At 44.6% G+C, this 19,810-nt stretch overlaps 1 protein-coding gene across 2 annotated transcripts in view; it reads right to left on the bottom strand.

Moving 5' to 3' along the window:
- Positions 1 to 19,810, bottom strand: part of HECTD4 (HECT domain E3 ubiquitin protein ligase 4) — a 333,766-nt gene that overhangs the window by 31,256 nt on the left and 282,700 nt on the right. For both annotated transcript variants that reach the window (XM_088449233.1, XM_088449232.1), the window contains exons 60-63: positions 13,562 to 13,741; positions 12,108 to 13,393; positions 3,593 to 3,800; positions 3,210 to 3,433 (exon numbers count right to left, since the gene is read on the bottom strand). In XM_088449233.1, the coding sequence (XP_088305359.1) occupies positions 3,210 to 3,433; positions 3,593 to 3,800; positions 12,108 to 13,393; positions 13,562 to 13,741 (1,898 nt within the window). The remainder of the gene's footprint in view (positions 1 to 3,209; positions 3,434 to 3,592; positions 3,801 to 12,107; positions 13,394 to 13,561; positions 13,742 to 19,810) is intronic.

Genomic DNA, 19,810 nt, shown 5'->3' on the forward strand with positions numbered 1-19,810 from the left:
ATACGGTTACCATTCAAAGCATGGTTGAGGACTACTTTTAATGATAGCATCCAAATAGCCATGTCAGATGGTCCGTTTGAATACTAGCAGTAAAAAAAGGCAATTTGGAGGCTTTGCTTTACTTGAGCTGCCCACCCTCCAAGTGTGTACTCCAAAAGAGCTTTCAGCACAGCCGGGAATCCTGTCAGCAATCGGCGTAGGAGGCTACTTCCTCAAAATGTGGAAAAGATGATGTTCATCAAAATTAACTACTGCACAAATTCCACAAGGAATATCTTTACCGCCAATTATGGCCAAAAATTACAGAGGCACCTGTAATGGTGGATTCCAGCGTGGATGAATTAATATTGTGTGAAGAAAGATGATGTAGACATTGATGAGGGTGAAAAATCAGATGATGATGGAGACAACATCTTGCTTCTGTAAAGCTAGTTTGTGCACGTAGAGATCATTGCCAGCAAAGTCAGCTGCCCATTGGTAGCTTGCCTTCTGGGGGCCCAAACAAACCGCTACATGATTGAGGATATTGTTGATGAAGGTGTTGGTGGTGAAGATGCCAGGTGCTTGGATCTAGCAGAGAGAAGGGAGATAGCCGACGCTGGACTGCTTGTTGGTACTTTTTTAGCCAATGTTTCTGAATTTTACAAAAGCTTTTTGGATGGATGCGCTGCAGATGACGTAACAGGGAGGAGATTCCTAGATATTTAAGGTCCCTACCTCTACTTATTCTGGCTTTACAAAGGGTACAGATGGCTTGACAATTGTTGTCCGGATTTGGGTAGAAATAATTCCACACATAAGAAGTGGATTTTTTTGTCTTATGCCCAGACATGACAATAGGATTTTCCTTATCATGGCTAACAACTGTTTCTTCCACTGGTGCCTGATTTACACAAACAACATCATCAACATCCTTATTAGCGTCAGCTACACAAATATCCTACTCATCTTGGTGCATCCTCGATTTTGATGTCAGCATGTTCACTTGTGCTTAAATCATAAGAGGCAGAATCACCCCAGTCATAAATAAAGGCCAAGGCCTTAGCCTTTCCTTTCCACTTCATGTGGTGAAAGGCATATAGCCAATTTTATGTCTTTCTGCAGCTAACTTCCCCTTTGATGTTTTTTTCTTTACCACTGTAAAAGATTGTTTCTTTGATTTTAGATGCCCTGACTTAAGCCCTGTTTGCCCTTGGGCATCAGCTTTAGTAGATGACGTAGTATCGTCATGACTGGTGGCACTGGTAGCAGCTCCAGCACTACTATGTGGTCCTGCTCTCCTCTCAACTGATCGTTCTCCATGTCAACAAACACGAAAAACACACTTCGCTACCACTTACAGTGTCACAATATTTCTTTCAATACGTGGATGATAAACTGCAGTCTGGCCGGCAGTGTAAAAGAACAAAAATAGCGTAGCTAGCATGCACACACAAAAAAAATGGAAAAATAAAATCTTTTTTTTACATTTTTTTGTGGAATGATAACTTTATTTACATTTTATTTTTTACACTAGGGAAGAGCACCCCTGGATTGACAGAGCACTCCTGGATGACACAGCACCCCTTTATGTACTGCAGCCATAGCCCCTTGATGGACAGAACAACACAGCAGCACCCCTTTATGTACTGCAGCCCCAGACCCTTTATGGACAACACAGCAGCCCCCCCCTTTATGTACTGTGGCCCCAGCCCCTTTATGGATAACACAGGAGCACCCCTTTATGTACTGCAGTTCCAGCCCCTTGATGGTACTGCAGCCCCAGCACCTTGATGAACAGGACAACACAGCAGCACTCCTTTATGTACTAGAGCACCCCTGGACAACAGCACCCCTTTATTGTACTGCAGCCCCAGCCCCTTGATGGTACTGCAGCCCCAGCCCCTTGATGGACAGAATACAGCAGTACCCCTTTATGTACAGCAGCCCCAGCCCCTTTATGGACAACACAGCAGCACCCCTTTATGTACTGCAACCCTAGCCCCTTGATGGTACTGCAGCCCCTTGTTTGACAGGACAACAGTGACAGCATCCCCAGCCCGACAACAATGCACCCTTGAGAAGTTGAGAACACGTGCACAGACAGAGCAGCACAGAGCACGTCTGTTCTGTACACTCTCCACAGTCGGAGTGAAAATGGCGCCGATCACTGGGACCTTTATAGAATCCAAAACCCACGAGAATCCGACAGCAGGATGATGACATTTTGCCTTGAGTTAGGCGGGAAAATCCGAGCCGGACTCGGATCCCCTATGTTCGGGTGGGTTCGGTTCTCCGAGAACCAGACCCGCTCATCTCTACTATGAACATATTTCATACACATACATATATATTTATATATACACACACGCATGTGTATGTTGTTACTACCTTACAAATCTTTTATGAGATAACATTAGACACACTATTCTTCCTTAAGGTCTTGCTGTATTTATTCAAGACCTACTGTTTGCTCAAATCTTGTGACCGACAGATAACAGCTGCAACTCTAATCCGACTCCAACTGTCCTATGATGATTGCAGTGTACTGCACTAAATCAAGGATCTGTCTGCTTCCTTGCAGCACTGACCCAAAGTAATACCCCTTTTCACACAGAAAAGTAGATTGCCGAGTCAAGCATTCGGACCTAGTAATTTGCGGGTCAACACAGGTCCTTATTCTGTGTGAAAAGGGTTAACCCAGATCAAAATACCCGGGACTTCGACCCTGGTTTCACCAGGGTTGAAGTCTCGGGAATTGTGACCAGGGTAGGCCTTTCCACACAGAAGAAATACCCGGCTTGATGTGCAAATTATCGGGTCCAAATGCTTGAACCGGCAAATTGCTTTTCTTTGGGGATGGGGTACAGACTGCGACAGGGAAAAAAATCCTGTGCATCAAACGGCGGGTAAAAGCAGACTTTTTGAGGTTTTTCTGTGCGAAAGTGGTTTAAGTGGTCACAACAAACTATCCACAGTCACCAGCAAGTAGGTATCACGCCAACTAAATATAACACCCAGAAGGCAAATATGTGGACTGACACACAGCAGTAGGAGTGTTTGAGTAAGGGAGGATACAGATGCTAGGAGAAGCCTCAAGACAAGAGGTAAAATCCATTCTGTCAAACTAGTGTACGAGTAAATTAAATTAAAATCACAGAGCTGTGCCTTTCAAGAAATACATTGTATCACAGTTCTCAAACATATATGTGCAGAAAGGAGATTATTACCTGTGTCAACTGATCTTCTAGAACTTTTTTGGGGGGGCGAACATTTGTGAAGAAGGTGTGCAGCAGGTTTCCTGGGGTCTGTGAATTGATCTGCTCCTTGCTTAGATAAATGTCGGATACTTTAATGAACTTGGCAGGAGTTAAGCTTAGCATCTGCTCAGCATGAATGCAGCTTTTGAATATTTCTGTGAGAATATCTCGAGCTTCTGGGACTAATTTATCACCTGAAAATAAATAATGGATTACAGTAATGATCTAAAGATCAGATATTTCTACAGTTGCACACAATTGGAGCATATAAGTGACACAGACATTTAATAAAGAACCTGTAAATAATGACAAAATAACTTTAGACCACAATTTATTGAACAAGCTCAATGCACCTTTCATGGACTTATTAGTGAAATAATCTCCCAGACCCGGAATTCCTTGAGTATCAAACAAGCTCTGGTTTACGGTGGAGACTGTCAAGATTTCCTCAGTTGACATTTCCATAAGCTCATCCTCACCATCCAGACTAGACAAACCAATCAAATCACTGCTGTTAAATAAACTTGCTCTGATTTTTTCGATTTTAGCCCGAGAACGCACCTGAAAAAGCAACAAATCAAAAAGGGTTTTAATTTGTGTTAATGTTGTTACTGATATTCAAACACTACACTGTTTAAAAGCACAATTGTTGATTGTCCATAGTCCCCAATTTCTAAATAAAATCTATAGGTTATGGAGATGTTTTAATTTGCATTCAGAATTTTATTTTAAATAGAAAGTATGGCGTTCGCTCACATCAGCTTAATGATATTGCTCAGGTGCATGTAAAGGGTGGGGTTTACACTGAACCACAGAAAAAAAAATATTCCCTCCAGCACATTGCAGCAATATTAGCAAAAATACTTGAATCCTACATGATAATAGAAATTAAGAGGTATTGGTTGCATACATTTGCAAATATATGATTAAGTGCCAGGCCAGACAAACTAAGTACAACTAAAATTAATCTTAAAAGCACATTCAGATTTCTATTTTTATATGGCAAGGTAAGAACTGCTCAAATATCTTAGCTCTAGTATGCCACTTCATTGTCAAGACTTGTGCCTGCAAATATATTTGCTATTACTGAGCTGAGTGTAGATTCTACTTGTATAGGCAGTAGTGATACTGGCGCAGGCCATGCAGTGTTGACAAACAGGCAGCAGTTTACAATAATGTCCAAACACTATTCAGTCACATTTTACAGTAAATTTATTAATTATGTGATCTGGTGCCTTTCAGATAAGGAATTCAGCCTTGTGCATAAGTGTTTATTACATACTGAATAACATTAGAGACAAGGAAAAGAACTTCGGAATCCAAAATGGTCTAAAACAAATAGGAGGGACAGTTTGTAGGAATTTTTTAATTAAAAAATACACTCATCATTCTACACACTGCAATCACTATATCAATCCATGATACTTGTCTATTTATCACAGAACAATCGTATACCTGCCATGAATCTCTATGGGAAAAAGCAAGAACAATTAGGCCAGGCCTGGCCAAACTGTAGCTCTCCAGATGTTGTGAAACAAGTCCCAGCATGCCCTGCCACAGTTTAGGCATTCCCTAATAGCAAAACTGTGGCAGGGCATGCTGGGACTTGTAGTTTCACAACAGTTGCAAAGCCAGAGGTTGGCCAGGCCTGAGGCCATACCAACCAATCAACTTCGGGAAGATTCGCTGAAATCCCTCCTTCCTTCAGCAATACACACCTGTCCTTGTATTGCATTTCTCTCTGTGCCCAATGGGGGACACTGTATATGCTGGGGGTATATAGTGCAATTTGGAAGCTTCTGAGCTTTCAAAATTTAATTTAAAGTCTCAAACTCCTCTTTTATACCCCAGAAGGGCACCAGAAGATGCAGTATTCTTGAACAAAGCATCGAAGACAGAACCAGAAGTACATAAAGAAATGGAGAGAATAATTTTCTCCAACAAGAATAGATTAGTAAGTCTACTGCGCTCAACCCCTATGTGTGGCACGTGTGTGTGTGTGTGTCCAAAAATGGGATAGGAACTAGTAATTCATGGTAATATCTTTATTGAGTGATGAAAGACATATATATTCACTGGCAATGTGGAGACCATGCTTTCCAAACAATGTAACAAGGTGGGTGCAGAGGAACAGTAAAGCTGGCCACACATCTACAGATTATCTGTCCAACCAGCCAACTTGTTGATTGGTTGGAATGAAAATCTGGTAAGGTATGAAAGCAAATGACAATCAGCAATTTGCTCCCAAACGCCGGAAAATGGACAAAAATTGTTGTTTGAACAAATTGTTTAGATCAAACATTTAACACACTTGTCTGACCGACCATTTTCATCTGTTTTCTTGCATTTAGGAGCAAATTGCTGATCATCAGTTACTCCCATACCTTACCAGATTTTCATTCCAACCAATCAACTAGTTGGCTGGTTGGATGCAAGTTGGTCTAGTGTGTGGCCAGCTTAAGGGTACAAAGTTTCCACTGTTAGAACTGTACGAAGGAGACCTTTGGTTTGAGCTTTGAACAGTTCCTGTTGTATACAAAGCCATTAAAGCTTTACAGAGCTGCTGGGTCATCTGTGTGTCTAACCACATCTGAATATGTGACGTGGTGGATACAGTCTCCAGGTGGGTAATAGTATTCACTAACCTATAGGGTAGTATGTAGTTGGTCAAGTAACAGTACCTTATCGATGTGCAGTAAGCGGCATCCCACTTATCTGCTGTGTCTGGGTGTTCCACCTGGTCCTGTGGTGCTGCTTGGGCTGCCAAACGTGCGGTGGCAGACAGCAGTATCACAGCTCTGGTGTACTGACGCCATCTGGTACAGAGCTTCGGCGGGATCACTTCTCTAGAGGACATGCTGGCGGCGGTTCTCTTCGTGGGGATCACAGTCAGGGCTTTGATCCAGTGTAAGTGTCCACTGTTCCAGTGGTGCCGACCACGGTTGTCTCTGTTGATGGACCTACCGGGGGCACACACCTCTTGCTTGGGCTCTGTTCGGCTGCTTGTACACACTTTCAGTGTCTTCCGGGTCTCAGTCACGTGATGCATCTAGCGGTCATGTGTCCCTGCACTCTGGATGTTCGGGGGGTGTAAAGCGGCTGTAGCAGCACAGCCCTGACGGTGATCCCAACAAAGAGAACCGCCAGCAGTATCTCCACAAAAAGCTCTACAACAGATGGCGTCAGTACACCAGAGCAGTGACACTGCTGTCCACCACCGTAAGTTTGGCAGCCGAAGCAGCACCACAGGACCAGGTGGAACACACAGACACAGCAGAAAAGCGGGACGCCACTTACTGCGCATTGATAAGCTCCATCAGGAAATCTGAGTCTCTTATCATCCTGTCACCCTACTGCTTGCACTTTCTGATGACTCTTGAGAGGAGGGAGATTGGAGGAAAGTTCCATCTCACCGCCAGAGTGTCCACGAAGGCGGCAGAGGGGTCCCTTGTTCTGGACCCGTACCTGGGGACCTTGCTGTTGTGATGTGACACCATGACGTCTCCGTCTGGTAATCCCCATCTGTCCACCAGGAGTTGGAACATATCCCGATGAAGAGCCCATTCTCCGGCGTGTATGTCCTGGCGACTTAGGAAGTCTGCTTCCCAGTTGAGAACACCTGGGATAAAAATTGCAGAGATTGCTGGAAGATGGCCCTCTGCCAACAGCAGAATCTTTGCCACCTCCTTAATGGCCGCCGTACTTCGTGTGCCTCCTTGATGGTTTATGTAGGCCACTGCTGTCGCATTGTCGTACTGAAGATGGACAGGCCTGTCCTGAAGAAGGTCCTGTGGCAGAATAAGTGCCCTGTGCACTGCCTGAAGCTCCAATATATTTATTGGTAGATGACTTTCTTGGTCTGTCCACCTTCCCTGAAAAGGTGTGATAACCCATCACTGCTCCCCAACCTTGCATACTTGCGTCCGTGGTGAGGAGTACCCATTCCGGGATCCATAGAGGACAACCCTTGTCTAAATGAGTCGTCTCCAGCAACCAAGCCAGGGAGAGCCGAACCTCTGGTGAGATGCGAATCATCTGATGCTTTATACGATGATACTGACCATCCCACTGAGCCAGGATCCACAGGTGTAGGGACCTGGAGTGGAACTGGCATAAGCCACCATATCGAATGTGGCTACCATGGAGCCCAGTATCTGCATAGCCAAGTGAAATTACACTGTTTGCTTGCACAGAAGATTGTGCACACGAGACTGCAGTGCTACAATCTTGTCCTCTGGCAGAAAGATCCAGCAGCGCCCCCAAGTGCAACATCTGCTGAGTTGGGGAAAGAGAAGACTTCTTTCAGTTGATCACCCAGCCGTGTTCCTGTAAACTAACAATGGTCATCCGTAAATGACATTGTAACAACTCCTGAGATTGGGCCAATATCAGGAGGTCATCTAGATATGGCAGTATCCTGACTCCTTGTCGCCTGAGATGAGCTGTCATGACTGCCATTATCTTTGTAAATACTCGAGGGGCTGTGGCCAGACCGAAGGGTAGAGCCTGAAACTGGTAATATTGCAGATCCACCACAAACCTGAGAAAGGCCTGGTGGGATCTTGCAATCGGGACATGCAGATATGCATCCTGTATGTCCAGTGAAACCATGAAGGCTCCTGGCTCCATCGCCAGCATAATGGACCGTAGACTCTCCATACGGAATTTTGGCACCCTGACATACCTGTTGAAAGATTTTAGGTTCAGGATGGGGTGGTGCGACCCATTGGGTTTTAAAATCAAAAATAAATTTGAGTAATAGCCCTTTCCCTGTTGCATCACAGGAATGGGCACTATGACTCCTGAGTCCAGGAGGGTCCCAAAAGACCCGCAGTAGTACGAAACTCTCACCGGGTCTGTCGGAAGGTTTGTAGGAACAAACCTCTGAGGGGGATGCCTTAGGAATGTAATGGCATAACCCTGAGAGACCAGCTCTCGTACCCAGGCATCCGTGGTTGTCTGCTGCCAGGCCAGGGAAAACTGTAAAAGTCGGGCTCCGACCCTGACATCCTCCAAGGAGAGGCCCGTCCCCTCACTGTAGGCAGTAGACAGTAGGCTTACCGTCTGGCTTGGAAGCCGGGCGCTTGGTTGAGCAAGATTTCTTGGGCTGCGGTTTTCTATGAGACTGACCCTGTCGGGCCGAAGACTGTTTCTTCGTCCTACTCTGTGGACAAAAGGACCCAGGTAAAGACTGCCTTCTAGAAGTAGACATAGATAGCAATTCAGCAGACTTCGTTGTTGCCAACGAGGTCATTAGGTTATCTAATCCTGGACCAAACAGTATCTTGCCTGTAAAAGACAATGGGCTGTCACTGAGTTAGCCGAAACCCTAGAAGCCAAGATGCCTGCGTCAATCCCAGCTTCCCCCAAATACATAGCCAGTTCCTGCATCTGGCCAAGAAGAGACTGCTGCTCTTCTGTTGGATCTACTATAGTCTCCTCTAGAGACCTTGTCCAATACTCCATAGCCTTGGCCACCCAGGCTACAGCCGTAGCTGGTCCGGTAATAGCACCTGATAGTGAAAGATTGATTTCAAGTGATTATCAAGCTTTCTATCCATAATCTCCTTTAAAAAGGATGCTGCAGGAATAGACAACTTAGCGCTCCTGATTAATCTTGTCACATGAGTATCTACCGTTGGGGGAACCTCCCATTTACTACACGCCCCTGGTGCAAATGGGTACCAAGAGGTTACATTCCTAGTGGCATGAAAATGCTTACTAGGGGTATCCCATACTTCAGACATGAGATTTGTCAACTGCCCCGACTGAGGGAAACAATCCTTCGCCACCGCCTGATGTCTAAAGATTACCTCTTTAGAAGTCAGTGCAACCTCCTCTTCCTCTATATTGAGGACATATCTCACCGCTCTTACTAGGGATTGATGGTCTTCTTTCACTGAAACCGACCCAGAGCTTTGAGACTCATTATCTGACGTGGAGGACGAGTCAGAATCCTGAGGCAAGACATGATGAGAACCTCTTTTGAGCCCCTGCTTCTTTACCACCACTGGTCTATCCACCTGCAGAGAGGTTGATGATGGTAATATACTCTGGCTAGTGTTTGCCATTGGGGGCAAACACATAGGATGATGTACATGCTGTGAGTACTCCATAGCACGAGGCACTACAGCAGCTGGAGCCCATACCTCCGTGGCTTTACCTGGACAAAACCTCAGGTGTGATAGCCATCCAGGATGACTCTGGTGCTGGTGCAGTTGTACCAGATATATTTGATAACTGTTTACAATAGTTTTTATAGAACCCATTCAGGTTAACATCCTGGTTAGACAGGCCTGCAGAAAAGGACTTACAGGAGATAAATACCGGAGGGCTCCCATCCTCACCTTCAGACATGTCAAAAAATTTATGAATTGTATAAGGTATACAGTATTAAATGCAATGTGACTTATCAATGAAACACCCCACACATCTGCAGAGGTATGAGGAGAAATACAATGATAGTTGTACCTGACAGTTTAGAAAACATAGACAGCGCAGTCCCACTTTTGAAACATGTGTGAATCCACACATGGGTCATTCCTAGTTCCAATTGATATAGTTAGACCTTGGGTAGTCTAATATTGGGATTTGCAGCACCTTTGTTTACTCACATTCCCTTTTAAAAAAGAAGCGAGCGCCGATCTAAATTAATATATTGTAGTGTACACACAGCAGCTAGAATATAGCCACCCACAATGCATAAATACACTCAATTGCTACAGCAATATGGACTCGACAGGCCAAACCTCTGAGACCAACCGCTTCAGCAGTGCACAAATAAACGCTAAACTGCACGCGTCTCACACACAAGGTGGTCACAATTATAGCAAACTAGACGCGGGAATCCGTAACCAGAAATTTGCGCCTGGGGAGGGGGGGGGGGGGGGGGGCGCGGCCGGGGAAGCGCCTTATCTCCCCCTCCTGCGATCTTGACGGCCGGGTACGCTGAACTACAAGGTAGCAAGACGTTGATTAGTGCGCTCTAGTGCGTCTTACCACTCATCCCCGGCAATAGACGATATGGCCCCAGCCGCCTTAGTGGGTATACGTTAGACGAGGCCTTCACCCGCAGCTGCCTTCGGTGCGTCTCAACACTGGAGGCATGGGACTGCTCGCGCATGATTCCCCGAGAGGAATCCTTACCTGACATCTCCGTGACCCAACTGCAGTCTTGGTCCTCAGTGATAAGCCGCTAGCTAAGCCACGCTGAGGCCTACCGAGTACCTCAGGGCATATAGCAGTGCTGGTGTTTCGGCGTTGGCGGAGGTAGACGGAGTCGCAGTACAGCATCATTATCGGCAGCTGGTACCGCTAAACTCTAGTTTTGAAAACTGAGGTAAATCATAAAACAAAAAAGCTTAAGACTGCCTAGGCAGCCCTGCTGCATAACAGGTGCAACTGGCTTGCCGTGCACCAAACAATAAAACTGAATGCCTGTGGCTGGGGGCGGAATATATAGGGAGGAGGACCAGTGCATGCTGGGAGCTCCAAAGCTTTGCTGTTTAGTGCACTGGATGTGATCCAACTACATACCCCAAGGTAGATCCGGTGGAACCTATGAAAGCATGGTTACAACATTATATTACAATGATTGCCAGTGGATATATATGTGTCTTTCATCACTCAAAGATGTTACCAAGAATTACTAGTTCTTAGCAGATTTTTGGCCACATGCCACACATATGGGCTATACGCAGTAGACTTGCTAATCTATTATCCCATTAGGTCAGGGCGACCTCACTATCTGCAGCAAACCCCGCCACACTACTAGCATCCAGTGTGCAGGGTACCCCCTATTTCATCTGACAAAAATAGGAAAATAACCATAACCAGGATAACAGAAACACAAGCAAACCAGAGCATAAAGGGAAGGCTTCTTAGTGTCCTCCACTGGAAAGGATTTAGCTCCAAGTACAATTTATATATACTGTGTATCTATCTATCTATCTATCTATCTATCTATCTATCTATCATTTCAAAGCCATTGTGGTGGTGAATAGAGGCCAAAATTTGAAAATTCTGTCAATGTCCCAATATTTATGCACCTGACTGTATATATCTATAAGAACGTATTTCATAAAGAACCATTTAATATAAATAAATCCCCGTCAACCTCTTTAAATTACTTTACATTCATTAGCTCCTTTCAGCAGAAAGAAATGTTACTTAAAAAACAGTGGAAAATTAAAAAAAGGCCAAAGCAATGCAAAATTTACAAGACAACAAAGAATGTTGTGATTCTGGTGTTAATTATAGAAAATAAAATGTAAACGAACCTGATGCTAACGGTTTGGGTATCCAAATCCCGGCAGTCGGGATGCCGCTGGTCAGAATACCGACAGCGGTATTCCGACAGCCAGAATCCTGGCACCCACAGGGACATGAGAGGCGAGTGTTTTTCTAACCCCTGCCCTAACCCTTCCACCCCATGCCTAACATTACATCCCCCTCCCTGCACCCTAAACCTAACACCCCCTCCCTGGTGCCTAAACCTAACCTCAGAAATATCTAGTTAACAACCCATCACTAACTTTGGTGTTAAATCTAGAGTACTTTAGTACATTTCGGACTTACAACTGACATTAAAAAACAATAGTATAAGTACTACAGTAGCATTAGACTTATTAAAATAATGGTATTAATGTTATTTTTCTAATAAAACAGTCTAGTAAATTTAAATATATATAATTATTCACAAACACTGTTTTATAAATAATAAACCAGAATACATTTAGGGTCAAAACAAAATGTATACAAATGATACTGCTAAAAAACTAGTACCAGCCTGTGTTGGATTAGCCATTAAAGAGTATAATCCCTGTACATATTAATTTGATTTTACATCTAACAATGTTAGCAAATTACCTCCACGACTGCAAAGCCTTTGATTGGTCTTGACATCAATGTATGGTTGTCCAGTGAAGCAGTTGTAAACATGGTGCCAACATCTGGTAAAGAGATGGTCTCTACATTGTCAAGTTGCTCCACCAGACTGCCTAAACTGCCCATGCTTCCCGTGCTGCATATTGAAAGGTCTAGGCTCTCCTGGCTGGACACTGCATTTGGCTCCAGAAGACCTGGTGGTACAGCAAGTTCTGGAGTAAACTGCTCAATAGATGTTTCACTGGCAGTTTGTGAAACTCCCTGGGAGCTGCACAAGGAAGCCTGACTTGTGGAAGCAGATGCACTGACACTCACTGCAGGAGTCACACTGCTAGAACTGCTAACATCCATGTTATCAGAGATCGTCACAGTTTTTTCTGCCTCACTTTTACATTCAGCTCCTTCTGTTCTCTCTTTATGTTTTAGTGTCTCTGAGTCTTGAACAGGAATGTAAATCTCATCTTTGAAAACCCCACCATGGGCATTGCATGCTTTCCGAATAGCTCCTCTAACAACAGATTCTTCTAAGTGAGTAGGGATCCCTGAAATAACAAGCAAGCGGTTATGGGCAGTGGGTCCAACCAGTGCCTGACTGGCATCTGCTATGGCATCATTTGTGACACCCAGACCTTGTGGATCTTTATTAGTGAGATGTCTGAGAATCATTAGCAGAGTCAACGCCCTGTGGAACCACAACATGTCCTCTGGCTTGCTTCCTCCCATACTAAGCAAAGCAGGATTATTCTCAACCCCTCGCGAAGATGTACGCTTTGCAGATGCTGCTTTCTCACGTTTAATCTTGACTTTCTTTCGCTTTGATAGGAGGCTCGGGCTTTGCGGAGTCTGCCCAGGAGAAGATGATGAAGATGATGATGAATCACTAAGATTTGTGGCATTGGTTGACATCACACTGACTGCAGAACTCATATTAATAGGGAGAGTAACTTCTGCCACAGCCAGGCAAACCTCCATGAGAGCATGAAAATAGGTTGAAAACCTCCCTTGTTCAATAACTCCAGGAACAGATCCCCCGCACGCATTCCCAGAACTCCAGCTTTGAGTCTCCTCATCATACAACTTGCGCAACTCTGTTTGGAGAGCCATAAGCATAGCTAGACATGGATTCAGCTGAAGAGCTATGGAGGACGACAGGCCTGCAGGATTCTTCTTTTGCTCTAGATAATGAATTTTACGAAGTAGTTCTGCTAGAAGATGGAACAGCAGCTCCTTCATAATTGCAGCTTGGTCTGTTGTCCACAGCAAGTTTCCTAAGTGAAATATAATAGATAAATCAAAATGATTCTTACCTCCCCAACATATATAAAATATACCTTGAAGGCAACTCCAATTGCTAGGTTACTAAATAGATCATGCTTTATAAAATATTTTTTTCCTTACTAATAAAACTCTTTTATATAGGTCAACAGCCTCCTTACCTATAAATTCCACCACTTGCAATAGTACAGAAGATGGGATGGTATCAAGTTCATCTTCTGATCTCTCATCCCCATCTTCTAATTTCCATGATAACAGCTGTTCCGTGAAAGCCATTGCAAGAGGAAATTCCAGGGGCAGAGAATGAAAAACCAACACAGCTCCTGGAGGAGGAGACACTCCTATAACAAAATAAATTACATTAGTATGTGCATCTATCGTCAGGGAAACTCTCATTAAGCCCAATAATAAAAGGTAAAAGATTTCAGATGAATGGACATTGTTGGGTCTGGGTCATTAGAGATGGTCAAGTAGACCAGAGGTCCCAACCTGACAAGCTCTAATTTTGATCGTTGCGCCCCCCCCCCCCCCCAAACACACACTATGAGGGTCATAGTTTCGCTATTATTGTATATTGTGAACTGAATTTCTCCCAAGCTTAGACTGACATACATGCTAGCCTTCATGTAAATTGTTACACAAATTCTAGATGTTCAGGTGGGGACGATCTTCAAAATTGGACCACTTGACATGGAATTATCTATCTAGCTCGCCAACTGTAGTTGTATTCCAGTACTGGACAAACTCCAGGACAAATGAAAGTAAGAAACCTAGATATTTATTACTAGTATTATGTACACATCAATAACACGGATGCTACTGTTGTGCCCTGTATTGTAAGGCTTTTTAACTTCTCTTTTCCCCTTAACTTTAATCTGGCTACTTCTTTTTTCCCTGTCTTTCTCACATTCCCCCCTTCTTGGGTATGCAGCCACATTGTCGACGTACACAATGTCAACACTAATGTCAAATGATTCAGAATGTCCACATGCAACATGTCCAGAGTGACAAAAGTCAACATGATGCAGGTCTACATTATAAAAAACAGAGTGTTAGGGTTAGGCTATGGTTAGGGCAACATAGTAATGCTGACTGTCAACATTATGTCAGTGCTGACACTGTGAATGCTGACATGTTAAATGTCGTCAGAGACCCCATCAACATTCTGAATGCCGACATTCAGACCGTGACGACTTTCTGAATGTCAAACTCGTATACAACACCCCTTTCCCAATGTCTCCTACTGTCTTTCTATTTCTATTTCTCCCCCTCTTCCCCCAACTCTTTCCTCCTGCCTCTCTCCCACCAGTCTGTTGCCATGTCCCCCTCGCTTCTCTGCAATGGACAACACCGGCTCTGTTAGACATTCTTTGATATATTTATACCCATTACAGTAAGGGACCCACTGTGCAGCAGAATGGGATACCTTGTACAATGAATTATTTCCTGCCCCCATAAGAGAAAAGACCTCCTGTGTACACGCAAAATCTACAAATATGTAATGTTCCAAAACACTGATCAAAAGCATGTCAGTGGATGCCCGTAATCACCAACACATGAAAAAACAGGATTTTGGTACTTACCGATAAATCCCTTTCTCCGATTCCACAGGGGACACTGGAGTTCAAGACAGTGGGGTATAGACGGTGGTAGAGTAGAGCCTGGCACCTTAAATAATTTAGAAGTGTGACTGGCTCCTCCCCCTCTATGCCCCATCAGACCCAGTTTAAGAACTGAGCCCGAGAAGAGACGGAGGACAACAGGAAAACGAGGAGAAGGAGAAGACCACAGAACGGAACAAGAACGACTGAAGGAGAACAGAGGAAACCACTGCAGGGAATCATGCAGTCACACAACCATAGAAGGAACGAAACAACTGGCAGGTATGCAGCGCTGGGCGGGCGTCCAGTGTCCCCTGTGGAATCGGAGAAAGGGATTTATCGGTAAGTACCAAAATCCTGTTTTCTCCTTCATCCACTAGGGGACACTGGAGTTCAAGACAGTGGGGACGTCCCAAAGCCAACCTCCTGGGTGGGAAGCGCTGAGAACATGCCAACCCTTTGGCCAACCGAACAGGGACCACCAAGAACCAGAGGTTCAACGGAAAGGCAAGAGCTGAGGATCAAATGTCGTGAGCCAGGAGACAATCAGAACTCCCTGCGGAACAGACACAGAAATACCACAACTTACAGCGTAAATAGAATGGAATAAACGGCTAGCGAGAAAACACCCTCAGGTGAGAAGCATCCTAACGCTGTAAGCTCAGCTGAAAACAGACCAAGCCGGACTGTTGGGAGCAGAGAACTCCAACCCGAATCCATATGAGAAGGGCAGTAACCCGAGAACAAAACTCGAGAAAACCGTACCAGATTCAGAAACAGAAAGCTGCAACAATCGCAGATAGCAGAATACCAGCACTGTTGGACATAGTCATAAAGATACAAGTATAACGATACCAATCTACAGAAACAGAGCTGATCCTGTCCACAGACTCCTAACAGAGTATGCAGAGAGGTAAAAGACAAGGCCGAACAGTCACCATGAACCATTCTGGAAGTCCAACTACTACAAAGTTGTAAACAAGCGGAAGGGAGAGACCATAGAAGTCTCCAACGAGTGGAGATCACACTGGGAATGAGGCCGAGGCAGCTTCGAGAGGATTGAGATTACAATACCTGTCAGAGGGTCAGACAGCAGAACAACCCATTCTGAAAACAGAGTAGAAAACAGCGACTGAACACCTGCAGTCGAAAAGCAAATCACAGCCACAAACTTCAAAACAACAGACAACTTCCAACATGATGGAAGTGCGTAGGCAGTACCAACCACTGGCCTGAACATAGGGTGAACAACCAGGATACCCTAGTAGTTATAGAGCACGGATGCAACAGCCACGCAGGAAGCTACCAATATAGGGAAGCATTCCATACCACAAGGCTAGAGCATTAGGACAACCCTGAAGGTACCAGTCAGGTACCCGTCAATGTGATGAAAACATCCACAGAGACTGAACAGGAAATCCACCAGGCCCCCTGCGTAGGACATATTGACTGTCACACTTTAATGTAAAGATGTGCACTAGACCCTCAAAGCGCTTCAGTCCATAATCCCAACAGATCTAGTAGAAGAGTGTCACTAATCTCAATGTTGAAACTATGCACCAGGGAAGCTCTAAAGTGTAGAGCCAACTGATTAAAAAAGCAGATGGCTGCTAGGACCGCAGCTAGGGTGCATAAGGGAGAAAGCGGCTATGCAATGACAGGTTGAGCATTAGTGGGGTAAGCCCGCTTACCTGTGAGCGGCCAAAAGCCCTCTGGACGCTATGTAGAATGTCACTGACCTTTTTCATCTCACAGCAACCTGCCCCGTCAGGTATAGGGAATAGCTTCAGTGGGCTAAGACCCAATGCTCTACAGCACGGACTTCAGTCTGGAGATGTTGCAGTAGAAAACACTGAATAAACTAGCAAAATGTTAGTGGAGGCAGGAAGGTCGTTCAACAGGACTCTATACCTGAGCTTGTTATATTAGAGATGTGTATCCATATAGACATTATACCTATACCACAAAACGGTCTACTAGTTTAAGTATCAGTACATTAACACTTATAATGGAGAAGTGTGTATTACGCCCATCAATCTAATAAAATCCAGGCCTGACCCTGCCTATATCGGCGGGGGCCCTAGGCCTTCATGTAATTTAACAAATGAATCCCTGATTACAGAATAGAACCTGGATTCTCTATGTACAGATAGAATGTACCTACGGGCCCTTTAGAGACTCATGTTATTGAGATATGTGACAAGACAATAATATGGAGTACCGGAATCTATACTGAGAAGGGTACCTGTACATAGACAGAGTGCATTAGTTATCCCGAGAAAGGAAGGGACATATCTGTAGTGATAACCAATAGGGTTAAAAACCAGGTTTTGCCAATTATTAGAAAATATGCATACAAGTAATGGGAATATATCAGTATATATACACCCGTACATATAGATAAACATAGTTGCATAAGAAGGCCATCTCTTTGAAAGGAAGAGTAGTGCCAACATAGCAAGTTAACTTGTCAGACTCCTGCACCGGGAGATCAGCATGCTATATTTATATATGTCCTGCTATATCCTGCATTCTCAGTGTCTTATAAGTTTGCTACCAAGTGCAAAGTTAAAATAATCATAGATCACCCTAAAGGGGGGCGCCATAGATAGGGACTAACAAGAAGGAACTATAACCCCAGAAGGATGGAAGTACATATCTTTATATACAAGAAGGCCCCAGTCATGTATAGGGTTCATAATATAAGCAATGTCTATCACTATGTAAGCTGCAGAACATGACTCTAGTCTACAGAGCCACCATTTAATATATATATATATATATATATATATATATAAGCTGACAGCTTTGGTAATCGCAGGCGGCTTCCCATCCGTGGAAATATAGGTACGTACACACACCCACATACAAATCCTTAGGGAGAGATGGTGTAAAGCAGAGTTATTGTACCAACTACTGGATGAGGAGAGTCCAGACTTCAATTGCAGAATCCTTCTTTTAAATAAGCTAAGTACCAGACATAAAACTGATAACAGATCCTACCTCTGCCTTTTAAGGATAAGAAGCGATATATATATCTCCACATATGCATACCTACATACAAGATTAGTAGGTGCGATAATATTTAAAATTAGAACATGAGCAATACACGTATATGTTCTATAGCAGGGCTTAGTATAAATACATGTGGCTTACCTCAACGCAGGGAGACTGCTCAAGTGTTGCGTGTAGCCATCAGCCTGCTACGGTGTAATGGGCAGGATATTTTATCAGTGTGCTGTCCCAGACTGGTATCGAACCTGGGACCCTTCTGTTACTGGAGTGCTCGCCTTAATCAGTTGAGCTATATATGTGTGCAGAAGAGTAACAATCCACAAACTTAAGGGATTACTGTCCCCAAAAAGTGAGCTGTATTCTAACAGAGCCTTCCCAACATATTAAAAGGGAGACCTGTCCCTTGGGAAAAACCACAGCGCAATCCCCCAATCTAAACAGGGGATAAAGGCCTGCTGTTGTTATTAACACAGCTAAAGAAGTGGCCGTCCCGGCCTCTAATGCTGGGCCACAGGGATGGTAAGCCCAATATGGGATTCTCGTTCCTGAGAATGGATGATTCGGGAGGACCTGACCCAAGGCCTGCCCCCTCAGCCAACGCTGGGTTGAGACCCAACCCAATGGAGAGTTCTCCTCACCCACAGATATCGTTTCAATATTTTTGTATATGTGCTGCCAAAGCGTGCACTGGAACATTGTCAACCTTGCGCAGTGTGCTAATTAACCTCTCTGGAATAAGGCTTGTCCATAGACCACCCGATTAGCAGAGTAGAAAAAAAGGTATATACATACACTATATATATATATATATATATATATATATACACACACACATATATACATACATCCCTATATGGGATTACATATACATCTACATACACACACACACACAACACGTACATTGTAGGCGCCGGGACACGGGGAGCGATCTGCAGAAGTGACAGAGATGACTCTTACACTGCGCTAGGGTAAAGTTATACCGCGCTGTGTGCGCAAAATGTCCATGCTAGCCTAGAAGAGTCCCGGCTAACATAAGCTGTCCCCTCAACAGAACCGCATAAAGCGGAGTCATAGTGCACCTGCTAAGCGCAAGGTTGAGGGAGGGGCAGCAAAAGGCTAGACATATCCATCAGAGCAGCAGGTGTTAGGGCAATGAGCTATACTGCTGTGGAGGGCGCCGAAGCGGCTTAAACACAAGAGCCCCGAAGTAGCTAGCGCCGGAGCTTATACATTAAAGCACCGCCTCAGCAGACTAACAGCTACGCTGTTATAAAACACACACAAGCACAGGGAGAATATACAAACTTCACACAGGGTCATAGTGGGAAACAAACCCATGACCTCAGTGCTGTGAGGCGGCAATGCTAACCATTACGCAGTCTGTGCTGCCCTGTTAAATATATACAGGCTGCCTCAGTGCGACTGGCGCTGTACCTACAGTGAGAGCTCCAGCGCTTTTTGTAAGTGATAGCGCAGTCAGCCGTCTGTCACTTACCTGACCTACAGTTAACGGAGCTTCAATACACATCTCCCCCTTGTGGGGGGAGGGGCAGGAGACCCGGACTCAGCCGGCGGCGGGACCCTTTTCTTCCCCGAGCAGGAGTGAGTCAGCGCTGTGCTACACAACGGACCCTCTTAATAAAAGGGGGAGTTGTTTATATTGTAAGCTGTCCCCTCTCCTTAAGAGGGAAGCGCGCTCCCTTGCCGGCGCTGGTGTGCGCTGCATACTCTTAAAAGAACACCTCTCCTGCTAAGCAGGAGAGGAGAGCCTCAGCTGATGTCCACTGCTCCAGT

The sequence above is a fragment of the Taudactylus pleione genome, unplaced genomic scaffold, assembly GCF_031769625.1.
Source record: "Taudactylus pleione unplaced genomic scaffold, aTauple2 ptg000479l, whole genome shotgun sequence".
Taxonomy (NCBI): domain Eukaryota; kingdom Metazoa; phylum Chordata; class Amphibia; order Anura; family Myobatrachidae; genus Taudactylus; species Taudactylus pleione.